This window comes from Pleurodeles waltl, chromosome 11, assembly GCF_031143425.1.
Source record: "Pleurodeles waltl isolate 20211129_DDA chromosome 11, aPleWal1.hap1.20221129, whole genome shotgun sequence".
NCBI classification, from domain to species: Eukaryota; Metazoa; Chordata; class Amphibia; order Caudata; family Salamandridae; genus Pleurodeles; species Pleurodeles waltl.
The window spans coordinates 583,546,845-583,562,949 of record NC_090450.1 but is presented as its reverse complement, the minus strand read 5'-3'; the positions used below and the strand labels follow the sequence as shown (position 1 = coordinate 583,562,949).

Here is a 16,105-nt window from a genome sequence, read left to right as displayed (position 1 = left end):
GACCCTGGTACTGCCAAACTGCCCTTCCTGGGGTTTCACTGCAGCTGCTGCTGCTGCCAACCCCTCAGACAGGCATCTGCCCTCCTGGGGTCCAGCCAGGCCTGGCCCAGGATGGCAGAACAAAGAACTTCCTCTGAGAGAGGGTGTGACACCCTCTCCCTTTGGAAAATGGTGTGAAGGCAGGGGAGGAGTAGCCTCCCCCAGCCTCTGGAAATGCTTTGTTGGGCACAGATGTGCCCAATTCTGCATAAGCCAGTCTACACCGGTTCAGGGGACCCCTTAGCCCTGCTCTGGCGCGAAACTGGACAAAGGAAAGGGGAGTGACCACTCCCCTGACCTGCACCTCCCCTGGGAGGTGTCCAGAGCTCCTCCAGTGTGCTCCAGACCTCTGCCATCTTGGAAACAGAGGTGCTGCTGGCACACTGGACTGCTCTGAGTGGCCAGTGCCACCAGGTGACGTCAGAGACTCCTTGTGATAGGCTCCTTCAGGTGTTGCTAGCCTATCCTCTCTCGTAGGTAGCCAAACCCTCTTTTCTGGCTATTTAGGGTCTCTGTCTCTGGGGAAACTTTAGATAACGAATGCAAGAGCTCATCCGAGTTCCTCTGCATCTCTCTCTTCACCTTCTGCCAAGGAATCGACTGCTGACCGCGCTGGAAGCCTGCAAACCTGCAACATAGTAGCAAAGACGACTACTGCAATTCTGTAACGTTGATCCTGCCGCCTTCTCGACTGTTTTCCTGCTTGTGCATGCTGTGGGGGTAGTCTGCCTCCTCTCTGCACCAGAAGCTACGAAGAAATCTCCTGTGGGTCGACGGAATCTTCCCCCTGCAACCGCAGGCTCCAAAAAGCTGCATTACCGGTCCCTTGGGTCTCCTCTCAGCACGACGAGCGAGGTCCCTCGAATCCAGCGACTCTGTCCAAGTGACCCCCACAGTCCAGTGACTCTTCAGTCCAAGTTTGGTGGAGGTAAGTCCTTGCCTCACCTCGCTGGGCTGCATTGCTGGGAACCGTGACTTTTGCAGCTACTCCGGCCCCTGTGCACTTCCGGCGGAAATCCTTTGTGCACAGCCAAGCCTGGGTCCACAGCACTCTAACCTGCATTGCACGACGTTCTAAGTTGGTCTCCGGCGATGTGGGACTCCTTTGTGCGACTTCGGGTGAGCACCGTTTCACGCATCCTCGTAGTGCCTGTTTCTGGCACTTCTCCGGGTGCTACCTGCTGCTGAGAGGGCTCCTTGTCTTGCTCGACGTCCCCTCTCTCTCCTGGTCCAATTTGCGACCTCCTGGTCCCTCCAGGGCCACAGCAGCGTCCAAAAACGCTAACTGCACGATTTGCAGATAGCAAGGCTTGTTGGCGTTCTTTCGGTGGGAAAACACTTCTGCACGACTCTCCACGGCGAGAGGGATCCGTCCACCAAAGGGGAAGTCTCTAGCCCTTTTCGTTCCTGCAGAAACCTCAGCTTCTTCTGTCCAGTAGAAGCTTCTTTGCATCCACAGCTGGCATTTCCTGGGCATATGCCCATCTCCGACTTGCTTGTGACTTTTGGACTTGGTCCCCTTGTTCCACAGGTACCCTAGATTGGAAATCCACAGTTGTTGCATTGTTGGTTTGTGTCTTTCCTGCATTATTCCTCTAACACGACTTCTTTGTCCTTAGGGGAACTTTAGTGCACTTTGCACTCACTTTTCAGGGTCTTGGGGAGGGTTATTTTTCTAACTCTCACTATTTTCTAATAGTCCCAGCGACCCTCTACAAGGTCACATAGGTTTGGGGTCCATTCGTGGTTCGCATTCCACTTTTGGAGTATATGGTTTGTGTTGCCCCTATCCCTATGTTTCCCCATTGCATCCTATTGTAACTATACATTGTTTGCACTGTTTTCTAAGACTATACTGCATATTTTTGCTATTGTGTATATATATATCTTGTGTATATTTCCTATCCTCTCACTGAGGGTACACTCTAAGATACTTTGGCATATTGTCATAAAAATAAAGTACCTTTATTTTTAGTATAACTGTGTATTGTGTTTTCTTATGATATTGTGCATATGACACTAAGTGGTACTGTAGTAGCTTCACACGTCTCCTAGTTCAGCCTAAGCTGCTCTGCTAAGCTACCATTATCTATCAGCCTAAGCTGCTAGACACCCTATACACTAATAAGGGATAACTGGGCCTGGTGCAAGGTGCAAGTACCCCTTGGTACTCACTACAAGCCAGTCCAGCCTCCTACAGCCGCCCACGTTGCAGACAACCTGGAGGGGGAGAGAGACCGGGCCATTCCTGTCTGATGAGGGCTTCCCTACCCAAGGAGCCTCCTGCCATAGTTAGGAGTTAGGCCCCCATAGGAAAGGTGGCAAGACCATTACAGTGCTTGAACGATGGAAAGAGGGCAGCCAGGGCAATCAGGGTTTGTTTGTTGAATGTGCAAGCTCAGGCAGGAGCATGGAGGTCGGCAGCAGGTCAGTGTGAGATTGCGATATTTAGAATTAAAGGCACAGAGGAACACAACAGGAGAACATTAATGCAGCTAACAGCAGGGAACACAGTCTGTTGTTCCTTTCTTGAATGGCATATATCATGTTTTGGGGGATACATTCTATAGCCGACTTTTCTGTGCTTGCTCATATTTTTTAAGGTTTATGCAGCTTGATAATGGCTATTGAGCACAGTGGACCTTATAGGTAACTGAATAATACATAAGTATTGCCATCTGCAAGTCAGACGCTCCCTGTGTAACTGGAAACGTATTCTGACAGTTTATGGCTGATTGCTCGTTCCAGGGTCATTTTTCTTATTCACAACCTTATACAAAAATTCCTTATCCACCTTTGAATCTGCAGAGCTGTATGATACAGTCCTAGAATACATGGGAGCCTGCAACCTTGTACACAACTCAGCCTCCAATTTCCTTATTACAGGTGAAATATGACATCTCTAACCACCAGTTATAAGGAAATGACATAGCTGTAAGGTATTACATCTGAAGTCTGATGTCACAATGCTTGCTGCTAGGGCCAGCAGACAAGAATTAAAGGCAAGTCATGAAGCATAATTGCAGCTGCGGTTTAAAGAGGTATACTGGGAACTTTTTTTCATTCTTATGATCTTTTTCTAAAAAGAGTGAACAGCATAAAGGAGATATTTATGGCAACATGTTCATTTTTTTGCAGTCTTAAGGTCATTGTAGGAAACATAGGCCCTATCTGCATGTTTATACACATTCTGAGTTACAGCTTTTTAAAAACAAATTCTGATTTACAGCTGACTCTAATTCTTTTTTGTGTGTTTAATTGTTGACTATAGATTCAACTTTTTTCTTTATGTCTCCTGTCATCCCATCTCTTTCATATGAAAGTGCAACATACCAGAATTTAAGTAGTTTGTGAAAAAAGATGATGGTGCCACTATACATTATAAACTATAAAGTACCCACTGTCTGCATAATCAAGATATTGTAAGTCACCTCGACGTTCTATGACCTTCTAAAGGGATTCAGCCTCTGGCCTAGGTCCTCTGTATGGCCATTTGTCTCCTCTATGATTTGCAGTATTCTAATAATGTACGGTAGGAGGTTCTGTCATACTGGCAATACACGTTGTTATCTTCATGCCCATACAATATTGGGACACAGAACACTTGTTGACCTGAAACTCATTTGTGATATGTATACACAAAGGATAAAGTTCTGCAAATAATAAATCATTGGAAAATATATTCTTTATGAGAACAGTAAGCAGTCTGTCAGGTATTCATTCATGGACAAATGCAAGAGCAACCAGTACGTATTTGTTGCCTCAATCGTTATGCATTATTAGTTTTCGTTGAGTATGAATCAAAAAGTATGTTTTGGTGATGGTGAACATGTGCTGGTTGCTTTTGCATTTGTCCATGAATGGATGCCTGACAGCTTGCATACTGCTCTCATAACGAATATCTTTTCCAAATATGTATTCTATGCAGAACGTTCTGCTTTATGTATATATATCACAAATTATTTTCACATGAACAAGTGTTTTGTGTTTCAGTATTTATACCCAGGTTCACGTGAACATTTGTGTTTCTCTTGTTTTTTTAGCAACCAATCATTATTGGGGCCACTAGCAGAGCTTAGCTCATCTTTGAACATTGAGATAGATGACCGCTTTACTTTCCAGTCATATGTGCAAGCCAGATTCTTTACACAAGTGAAAGGCTGGGCCATGGAGGACGGATATAGTTTATTACAGACACTGCCATACCTTGTACTCTTGTGTCAACACATGGAAGACTTCCTATGATTATTACATTTAGGAAGCAACTTCCTCCTGAGGACAGGATTTCCAGTGTTACCTGCAAGATGCCGACACTGATAAGTCCAGTTATACTGGGGAAAGATAAATGGCTTCAAGGCCACATTTATTTTTGTGAAACTTTATTTACCCTCCAGTAAGTCTGAGTAGGCCTTCTACGAACTTTCATTTGAATTCATCAGCTCTGAAATAGAATTGTGCCACTAATCCTTGGTAGAAATCACACCTGGTTAACCATACGTTCAGGTCACACCTTGGCATTTAGTAGTAGTACGTTCATGTAAAAGAGGACTTTGTCTGAGATCCTGTACCATCCATAAGAATTATTTATGTTTTTGCCTGAAGATGAAAAGATCTAACCTGTCCCCACACCTCCCCCTCATATAAAAAAAAAATGTAATTTGGAAGCTGGTCCTGAAGAAGATAGTTATATTTCCAGTCGAGCCATCAAAACATGCTTCAACCCACTGTTACGTTTAAGTGCACTGGACATAGGCCAAATGGGTATATTATATTCAATGAAAGAACAATGGGTACTGTTCAGAGGATCAAGTTTGTTTTTTTCAGGAACTGTTACTTTTCATGAAAGAGATAAATGAATGTGTTAGCGTGAGTGTGTTGAGTTAGAAAGTGGAGTTCTAACTGCTAAATAGGCATGTGTTCTAATAGTGAAATTGGAATGACTGTATGACAGTGTGTATAAATTAGAAAATGTATCAGTCTTATAAAATTTTAGTTTCTATTTTGAACTTAATAAGTAAATCTTTGATATTTTTCTGTAAGGCATATCAAGAGTTATTTTAAGAAGCAATTGAAGTTGAGTGGGTTTATGTTTTGTTACTGTAGCATTTCTGTCAATATCTGAACTGGGATTTATAAAAGATAGACACATTCGCTCGGGTGTTCGTTGAAGTCAGCTATGTATTCATCATACTATACTTACCTAAGTGGACCTGGCATTGACGTCACTGCTAATAATGATCAATTCCTGCAACCTCTTACCCTCTGTACTTTACGGACACAGATCAATTCATGCAAGACCTAATCATCTATGTCTCTGCATTTCATTGACCCTCCAAATGAGCTGCTACTTCCTCTGGCAGTGTGTATTTTGTGGATTCACAGTGACTTCCAACAAGGCAATGAAGAGCCCACCACAGGTCTACCCTACCAGAGGGAGAAGCATTTATGGTATAGGCTTCATACCCACCTAGACATGGTGGATCAATCAACAAGGTTTCCTGGATTTTGGATTACATCATGAGAGTTTAAAAATAAAAAAACGGGGTCACCCAAATGGCATTTATACCCATAAGGGTGGGTCAGAGAGACTGACTGTGGTTCAGAGAGTCTAACAGTGGGTCACAGAGGTAGATGGGCAGCTGATGGGCTCCTTTTTTATTTCTGCAACTTTTTCTTTTTCTTTCTCAGGATGACCAGACTCCGTTGCACTGTGCTACACGAATTGGCCATATTGGCATGGTGAATCTTCTGTTGGAGCACAACGCCAACCCCAACCTGGCTACCACAGCAGGGCACACTCCTCTGCATATCGCCTCACGAGAAGGGCATTTGGACACCACCCTTGCGCTGCTGCAGAAAGACGCCTCCCAGGCTTGCATGACCAAGGTAGGGAAGGTATTCGTGGCTGAGGGTGTGGTGCCATAATCTGTCTAGATGGGGCACTAATCAAGGAAGTAAGAGGCAAGAACTGTCAAGGTGGGGAATCTTGCTGGAGGAGTGTGAGTCAAGAACACGGGTTGAATTCTAGGTATTAGATAGAGGAAGGTTCTCATGGAGCGGTATGTAAGGGAGGAAGGAGGCAGAGGGCTTTCAGAGCGGGGATGTACAACAGATCCTCAAGTGTCTAGAGCTGTCAAGGGGATGTCAAGGTCTTTATAGGAATGGTCCATCTAGTGGGGGCACCAGTACTCTTGGAGATGATGTGGTTTGGGGACGAGTGAGGGCGAAGTGATATCTGGGAGGAGCTAGGGTCTGCCAGGCAAGGAACTCTTTGGTTGAAGCTGAGGACAGTAGGCTATCAAGGAACAACATGGTGGAGAGCACCTGAGAAAATGTGTTCCCAACAACAAAGCAAGCCATGGATCTAAGCAAAACAAGAATTTTCCAAAACCACCCATCACAGCATACTTGTGCTCCCCACTGGCTCAGGTCTAGAGCCCCTACAACACTATGGGCCGCAATGACCAGCAGTTGACACATCCCATGCCTGCCTCATGACATCATTAACACATCACCCAGATTCTTTGCCAGGTATGATAAACTTGAATTTTTGAGGTTGGAATCAGGCTCACTTGCCAAATTCCGGGATTTCTTTATGATGGGCCTGTTTTACTGTGAGAGTTAATCAGAGCTAAGTGTTTCCTGACTTAGGGATGCAAAATCATCTATCTCAAGTGCTACATTGGCTGAGCAAATGGGATATAAAAGACATTGTGAGAAGCAGACACATCTGGAATCCCTATCCATTAATAGAATAAGAGACAAAGTTATCTCATGGTTGTACTGATACATTTCTGAACTTACACTGCTAGCCAAACACAGATATATACAACATTGTGAGAGTGATAGAAAGTTCTGAAGAATCATCACAGGCAATATGGTGGAGAGCTGCTAAGTCCTCAAAATGCACACAACATAGAGAAAATGTTTATAAGCTTATGACATGATAGACCTACTCCCTTATGAGATTAAAAGCAATATTTGGGGTTCAGATGCTTTTTGATGGGACGTTGCTCCATATGTACTCTGTTTACTACATCAGATCCTAACTTTTCTTGTTCTTTGTGTCTTTTATGGTCTCTCTGTTTATGACTCACAGACACTGTTAATCATTCTCTATCCCAAGAAACCAAGATCTCTTTTTTCTACCAGTCTTGAATCTCTTGCCTTGCCCAGCTGTGACTAATAGGGATGTTGGTGGTCGCAGAAGAATCATTCTTTATTTAAATTCGAGTCCCTTTTATCACCTTTCTTCGATTCATCACCTTGACCTTATTTCTGATACCGCTAGGTTCTGACATTGCCATGAAAGTTGGCTATCTCTTTTCTTTTGTTAGTGCTGCCTACTTTTCTACTGGCAGGATCAAGAGATTCCTAATCTTACTGTCTCCCAGATTTCCATTCACATGCCTTCGACACAGAGCCTCCTCTCACATAGACCCTTCAACATCATATCTTGCAAGTCCTCGCTCACTCTATCTCCAACAAGTCCATCTAGTACACCAGCTAGAACCAGCTCTCACTCTCTCCCATATACTTAGTCACATATACTAAGGTCAACTCATTCTTCTATTGGCCAGGATCTGGGTAATTTCCTGGGGCAAGCCAATGGATACAAAATCCTCCCAATGAATACCAAAAGGAAACAAATATTCCTTGTGTGTAATCATTTTGTTATACAAAAACAAAATGATAGTAAACACATTTCAGCCTCCTTAAGATGTTCACTCTAACTTTTAAGTGCATGCGCTCACTCTTGGCTAGTAGCTGTGGGCTTTCTCCAGGACGCAGGTCATCTATGCTCTCATCGCCATTGTAGGGCCCTTTAGTTGAGCACATACACCCTAGGGACATCAAATGTAAGAGGTTGGCAATGATGAGTCTGAACGGAATAGTTCTTAAAGTTACCCAAAATGATGGGTCTTCCCTAAAGTATATAGTGACACCCAAAGTATTTCCTACAAGAGAGAGTGAGAGAGCAGGAGGAGACAGAGTGGAGGGGGGGAAGCTCCGTAGCCATTGAGGTGGAACAAAAATGATCTCAAGACATGGACCCAAAGCTACCCTCTACCACATTCCATACGCTCCATAAGCACTGTGCCCCCGACTTGTCAGGCACTGCCCCATACTCCCGGCATAGTACGTGAAGCTCAGGTGAGCACTGTGACCATCGCAAGTGCAGTTGGCCCGGGCGTTCGGACTTGTCGGCAGCCAGCCAAGAGCCCAGAAGCTGGAGGGAGCGGACGTGAGATGGTGGTGCTGCATGGTCTGGGGGTAAGCCCCACCAAAGAGTAGAGTGCAGAAGCGGCTTGCTTAACAGTGAGTGCTACTTGCACATGTCCTGCTCCCCCACACGCCTGCCCCCATTTGATCCACCTGAAATGGTCTAGTGTAGGGGTCTCTTTTTGGGACCTTGTATCCACCTGCCACACTACAAAGGACAACACCCAAAGATGCTGGACAACTTTGCTGGATACACTACAGCCAACAGTCGAGGCAATTAACTTTAATTCCTCAAAACGTGACCTGCTAAACACAGTGGCCCTTATTATCTCTGGCATATACACCAAATTGGAAGCATTAAATACTTTAAACTCATCATGTGCCACTGCACCCTGATCTTAAAAAAGTTAATCAAAATTGCCACAGTTTTTAAAAAGTTTGATTGATGAACTGAATGGCTTCACAAAAAAACTTGCATATCACAATGGGACACAAAAAGGACTGTAGCCCAGCCGCTGCTTCAGCCTCTCCGCAGAGCATTAAGAAATACCATTCCCACGACTGTGACCTTCACCTTGAGAAAAAGCAGTCCTGTCCAGCTGTATTATGGAACGGCACTCACTCAGTATCTTCCCTGCAACTAGACAGCACAGAGGGAAAGACGACTACACCATGAGGAATGAATCATCCCTAAACTGAAGACGTCTTCTATGCAAATAAATGGAAAAGAAAGCAAGAATCTGCTCCAGGAGTCCAAGGGCACATACTGACTATGGCCACCTCTTCATCAGTGGGGCACATCGTGTGTTGATCTGCGGCAGTGTGCAGCTAATCGCTATCCATCCATCTTTGCACCACGATCTCCAGAGCCACCAGCTCAGACGTTATCAGGGTGTGCGCCGCATGGATCACAGACACTAAGGGGAGGGCACCCTGGCAAGCAACAGAAAAATACTGCTGACAATTACTCAAGCTTCTCAGTCAGCGGTGAAGGCCCTACCCCATAGTCTTTTCTCCATATTACGGACCGCTATTTGCTCAGAAGGAATGAGCCATAAGGACCAAGCCGGATCAGGCGCAACACCAGCCAATCAGACCACAGAAAGGCTGCACTCCTTTTCCACTACTGTACATGAGGATAGCAATTGCAACCCACAGATTATAAGGGTAAATCTTAGCCCCCATGCACACTCATCTGCTTTTATTGCTGATATCAACACAGACAATCTCAAGAGACTAAGGCGGTCATTCCAACCCTGGCGGTCATGGACCGCCAGGGCCGGGGACCGCAGATGCACCGCCAACAGGCTGGCGGTGCATCCATGGGCATTCTGACCGCGGCGGTACAGCCGCGGTCAGAAACGGGAAACTGGCGGTGTCCCGCCGGTTTCCCACTGCCCTGGGGAATCCTCCATGGCGGCGCTGCAGGCAGCGCCGCAATGGGGATTCCGACCCCCTTACCGCCAGCCTGGTTCTGGCGGTTTTGACCGCCAGAACCTGGCTGGCGGTAACGGGTGTCATGGGGCCCCTGGGGGCCCCTGCAGTGCCCATGCCAATGGCATGGGCACTGCAGGGGCCCCCTAACAGGGCCCCACTAAGATTTTCAGTGTCTGCATAGCAGACACTGAAAATCGCAACGGGTGCAACTGCACCCGTCGCACCCTTCCCACTCCGCCGGCTCCATTCGGAGCCGGCATCCTCGTGGGAAGGGGTTTCCCGCTGGGTGGGCGAGCGGGCGGCCTTCTGGCGGTCACCCGCCCGCCCAGCGGGAAACTCAGAATAACCGCGGCGGTCTTTTGACCGCGCAGCGGTATTCTGGCGGTTCCCGTTTGCCTGGCGGCACCCGCCGCCAGCCAAACTTGGAATCACCCCCTAAGGGCCTCATTACGACCTTGGCAGAGGGGATTACTCCTTCCCAAATGTGATGGATGTTCCACCCGCCGTATAACAAGTTCCAATATATCCTATGGAATTTGTAAAACGCCGGACGGGATATCCGTCACTTTTGGGGAGGAATAATCCCATCCATCAAGATCATAATCTGGCCCTAGGGTGGCAAGGGAAGCTCCAGGAGCAAGACTGCTAAATCTGTAGAGACCTGACAGAAGAGCAGCAGCTTAAAACACACAACACAATCACCAAACGGGAACGATTCTGTGAAGTGCTGTTAAAAAAGTTCTATAAGAACTGTCCCTCTGTGGACTCGATAACTATTAAAAACAAAAATTCCCCCTAGATAACCAAACAGCTTGTGTTGGCAAATAAATATTTAAACAGAGAATATAGGAACCTGTTGGATTATATTCAAACTTCCAAACTATACTTCACAGGCCCACCTGTGTTTAGAGTTTGGCCTGCTAAATATTGCTTGGGTACAAAAAATGCCCTCCTTAAGATGTGCCATAGCATTTACCTAGCCAAAAACAACACAGTAACAGCTCTGGTCTGGCAGGAAATTAGCTACCAGAACTCGAAGGCCAGACTGAACAACTTCTTAAAAGACGCAACCACTCTCTCCACTCAGAAAATTTGTAAAACCTCTACATATCACCTAAAGAATTTTAAAACTCTATTAATTGAATGACTAGATCACTTTCCATACAAGACAATAAATAACCCTGTCGAAGAAAGCTCACGCCTGCAAGTTATCAACACTTATAAACTTCTAAAGCCTCAGCCTTGCTTGACCATGGATACCCATTTCACTTAAAACAGGCATTCATGAGAATACGTCTTGGGGTCTCCTCCTTGGTCCAGATCTACTGATGGAGAAGAGTGCAGACCCTGTAGAAATGGAAAGGAGACAATGTTGCATATTCTCTGTGTATATCCGGTGTTACTCTTCGAAAGAAGGAATGTACTGAAGTGCCTCTTTATCCAAGTCGGTATAAAAACTTGCAGACAAGCGCTCAGCCATGGTCTAATCCCAATTCACACCCAATTGAACACACGAGTCATAAAACTTGCACAGCTATTTGAGGCAAAATAAAGGCCTATAATGACGAGTGCAAGTCGAAAAGAAAGCAATTACCAGCACCTCCACCTGCAGTGGCACATGACAATCTGGAACACTAATATCTATCAACTTAGAATCTATGTAACCCAGACTTGATGAGGAGAAGTAGTATTGTCACTGGTATCGTGATGAATTAAACTTTCTTAGAGATTTAGGGCTGAGTTAAGATTTCAGTGGAAGGATTTCTCCTCCCTCCCAGCGGTGAGGGATATCCCGTCGCCGAAATATAAACCCCATAGGAAATAATGGCATTTATATTTCAGTGGACAGGAAATACGTAGTGACGGAGTAACCCATCTGCGGAAATGTAAATAGGCCCTTAAACTTTTATTGTAATTGATAGGCTATCGGCAAAGTGTCGTTTTGAAGCGTAATGACCTAATAATTCTGAAATGAACTATCTCAGCTACTGGAATCAAGCGACCTTTTGAATGCATGCAGCCTTGGGACATAAGAACATCCTGCCAATCTGATACCGTAACAAGTCTTTTAGCTTAATATTCTTATCATTTGTAATGTTTCATTTTTACATGTAACGCTTTTAATTAACTGTGCACTTTACCAATAAACTAGAACTGTATATAATATGGTGAAACCCCCTAAGATTTTAGCATCCCACAGATTTTCATTTGTCATAGTCCGAGTAAGGTTCCCCTTACTGGGTGCCCCACTCTGACTGTTGCGTTTGCAGGATCTGTGATAAAAACCAATTAGGCTAGCTCTCTAAAAACAATGACTGGATCCTGCTTGTGTATGAGTGCTCCCAGTGCAAACCATCTCCCTGGCCCAGGCTCTGGAACCCCCAATCTGGCCCAGCACAATAAATTTGCCTTTCAAAAAGATTATTTCACTGTATGATTCCTGTGACAGAGCTACAGTGTTCTCAAGTGGTTTGGCAGATAATTACATGCTCATCTTTTTACTCCTTAGAGCAGATCTGTGCGGCGCGACCCCTGGGGGGGCGTGGAGTCATGGTAAGGGGGTCACGCATTCCCCAGCCTAATTGCCAGCACAAAAAGAATTCGTGAAAAAACGCTCCCTTACTTTTCAGAAAAAGACAACCGCCTGGATGGTTAATTCCGATAGTTTAAATGCTTCAGCTGAAGTGTTCAGGGAATGTCCTGTGCTGTGAAACTGAAGCCTGGCAGACAGATAACACCTTCCTGCCAGGGTACCTGCTTCTGTCTGAAAGACATGCAAAAATGCCCTACGAGTTAATCTGCAAATGTAAAGAACGCTTAGGGACCTTAATTGATTGAATCTTTGTGATAACAAGTGAGTGCTTTTAATTCTAATTGTATTTACTTGGTGCTTACTAGCCCTGAGGAGGTGTTGAAGAGGCAGTTATTTGAAAAAAATGCATTACCTACAGTCTGGGTATTGCTAAAATCTATATTTTGGATGCGCCATTTTATCTTAAATCTTTTAAGACATTTTGTAGTAGTCTATTTTATACTGTGTGTAATGCAAAATAATGACTTACATATTCACAGTGCTTTCTGTCACAGGTTGTGACCTCTAGCTCTAAAAATACACAAGTCACTATTTTTATTTATTTTTATTATAAGCTGAATGTTATTTTGAATGTAGCTACCTGACAGTGAGAGACCTAAAAAAAAACGTACAGAATATTTTTTTCTTAGCCACACCTTTGACCCCACCCCCACACTCACTGGCACCACCCCTATTGCATGCAGCATCACAGTTCCCATCCTTTTTCTAATGCACTTCGACAGCTAGTTGCCTGGCTGCCCATTCCTGTGCGGATGGTGGGATGTTGACAAAAATTGAAGCACTGCACTGCACACTGCACTGACACCTCAGTGAGTACAGTTCACTTATCACAATATAGCTTCCACTGGCCTGGGGGCTCAGCTGCGCTGGCTGCAGAAGTCTGCTCTCAGCTGAGACTCACTCAGCCTGGGCAGCAAGCAGCAGTTATGTTTCTTTTTTGTGCTTCTGCCTGTGCCTCCAGTTTTGTGCATGCCTCCTTGACAGTGCAAAACCACTGATTTAATCTTGGGCTATATTGAACCCTATAAATGTGTTTGGTTTAATGTGAGGGGCACACCAACTTTAAGTCGTGCAGACATACGCTGTCCTACAGTACTGGTCTAGCTGGTGCCACACCAGCTCTCTGCCCAGACAATGCCTGCTTCAGCATAGGGCCGCGCCCCTGCAGCTAGGCCAGCTCTCACTCCCAGGCAGCAGCAGAGAGAGAAAACAGTGTGTCACAGGTGCTCACGTTAATTAAGCCCTATGGTGCATGGAGGCACAGGATATTATACCACCGGCTCGGGAAGCGCTATCACATGGCTCTTCATGCTCAGACTCTCAACGCCCTCCAGCCATCCCCCCAAACTTTAATTAAGCCAACAACAGCAGCAAACTAGCATAACCAGAAGTCACCCACAAACCTTTGGTTTGCTAAACGATGATGAGGAGTACCAGGTTCTAGAAATTTCTGTCAGGTGTGGGTCCTTATGCCTAAAATATTTTGACAGGGAGGGTCTCGCCATCAAAACGATTGAAGACCTCTGCCTTAGAATAAAGCCAGTTGTGCAGGAATCTGGCCCTGCTTTTCTTTGTACTACTCATCGTATTTCGTGACATGGGTGAAGTTCGCAATTAGCTTCCCAAGACCTGCAATCGCTGCTGCCTCTTCTGAGGAAGACCTGTAACACAAAAATTAATCTTTAACCAGACTAGCTAAACATCGTAACAGAGAAAACACAATACCGCTTGTGAACAGAAATAAGAGATGTAAGATGGCTGCAGGTTCTAAGCTTTTCAAAGTATTCATTGAATGCTGAGGAGTTTTACTTTCCTTTAGTATATTGCTGGTGTGAGTAGGGCAGTGAAGGAAATGCTCCATAATGTTAGCCTCCGTGCCTTGTCATAAAACCACTATTATTGCTGCCTCATTTGAAGAAGATCTACTGTAATTTATAATCATGATATAGGTATATATTTTCACATGTATGACATAATATCTGCAGACAACGTAAGTATAAATTGCTACAGATTTTCCCATAATTTCAAATTTAAGTTTGTATTTTGCTCACTAAGTTTTACTTCCTAAAAATATCATTTTAAGTCCTCCCACTTTAAAATGTTGTTTCGAACCCCGACCATACGTGTATAAAGGCATTTTTCAAAATATTGCACACTGGTTCAAGATCATGAGATCAGTCAGTGATACTACACAGATGTGTTAATTGATTCCACTGGGTGCTTGCGGTGTCCCTCCCAATGAAGCAATAACATCAGTAGTATAAAAGGTTTCAAGGCTACTCCCGGAAACAACAGCCCCAACAGTGTCAACTTTAGCATTTGACTCAGATTTCCCAACAAATATATCACTCATTCCGGGGCAGGGGAGGATCTAGATGATGCTATTACCAACACCAACAGCATCTCCAGTCCTCAACATCCACTGGCTTTGCTGCCTCAAAAATCTTTACCTTCCCCTTGTACACAACTACCTTCTGGATGGGGGAGAGCTCTAATTTCTGCACCCACTGGGAAGCAATCACAACATATTGTGGGGTCATCCAACTAATACTGTCTTCCATTCTAGTCTTCCTTTTTTACACCAGGATATGCTCTTTGGCACACATCCATCTTGGAGGCAGAGTTTCTTGCCCAAGTGGCCAAGTGTGCCTTAAAGTTGGTGCCCAGGAATTTACTTATTGGTGTACAATTTTACTTGGAAAACAATGGAACCTCAAGACCTATCCTGGACTTTAGCCTCTTGCTCCTTTTCATCCAGCAGGACAGGATAAGTTCAGATTGCTGCCCCGAGCCAGGTTTGCTGGCAGTCAGTGCAGGGGTTTGGCTAGTGTTCCTGGACGTCCAAGATACCTATTTTCATTTGCCAGTCCTAATCGGTGATAGGTGCTGCATGAGATTCCCCTTCAGGTCACACACCAATCCTAGTTCTACAAGACTTGTGCCTGTTACGCCTGAAGGCCTCATATATCCTCTTGGATACATACCAAATAGTAGATGAGGGCCTGCTAGTGGTGCATGAGGAATCAATTGCATCAACATCTGCGGAGTGTTTTGACATGGGTGCAGAGCTACCTTTCTATCCCCCAGGATCTGTACAAGTGGGTGTCCCTCCAATCTGTTGGTGTGTCATCCCTTGAGTCCTCCAAGTTGTAGGCTACAGTGGTTAGGAACACCTCCTCAGTGGGCTGAGGCGTTCATCCCAGCGACTGCAAGGCCTGTGATCTATTTTGGAGAAGTGCCTGCACATAAATGTGTTGAAGCTGTGGCCAGTCCATCTTGCAATGAAGACTTTTGTCTTTTCCATCTCAGAACAGAAATAAAGTTCTGTCAGACAACAGCACCACCATCCATTACGTGAGAGACAGGATGGTGTGATGTCATGGACCCTGCAATGGGAAGTGATTTGGCTCACGGCGATAGTCTCAGCAAGAAACATTTTCAAAGTAGCTGCACACCTTGCTGCTACTTTCAGCTTATAGGAGAAGCTCTGACTTGCTTCTCCTCAGAGGAACATGAGTAGGAGGTTCATACCTAAGTGACAGATATTATTTTCCCCAAATAGGAGTGTCCAATAGAAGATCTGTTCACCAGTACCTCAATTTTGTTCTTTTCACTTCCATTTTCCCTTGGGGATGCCTTCAGGTTCAGTTCATTATGGGGCCTGCTTTTTGCATCGCCCACCCAATCCCTTCTCTGTTGAGAGTCCTGCAAAAGGTGCAGGGAAGGACGGAGCACAGCTGATCCTGATCACCCCGTACTTTATGAGGAGGATTTGGTACACCAATCTGTTGGAACTGAGAAATCAGCCCCTTC

At 45.1% G+C, this 16,105-nt stretch overlaps 1 protein-coding gene across 5 annotated transcripts in view; it reads left to right on the top strand.

Annotated features, from left to right (window-relative positions):
- The window catches only part of ANK1 (ankyrin 1), an 869,955-nt gene that overhangs the window by 225,668 nt on the left and 628,182 nt on the right, over window positions 1-16,105 (top strand). For all 5 annotated transcript variants that reach the window (XM_069214086.1, XM_069214083.1, XM_069214082.1 and 2 more), the window contains one exon: window positions 5,728-5,925. In XM_069214086.1, the coding sequence (XP_069070187.1) occupies window positions 5,728-5,925 (198 nt within the window). The remainder of the gene's footprint in view (window positions 1-5,727; window positions 5,926-16,105) is intronic.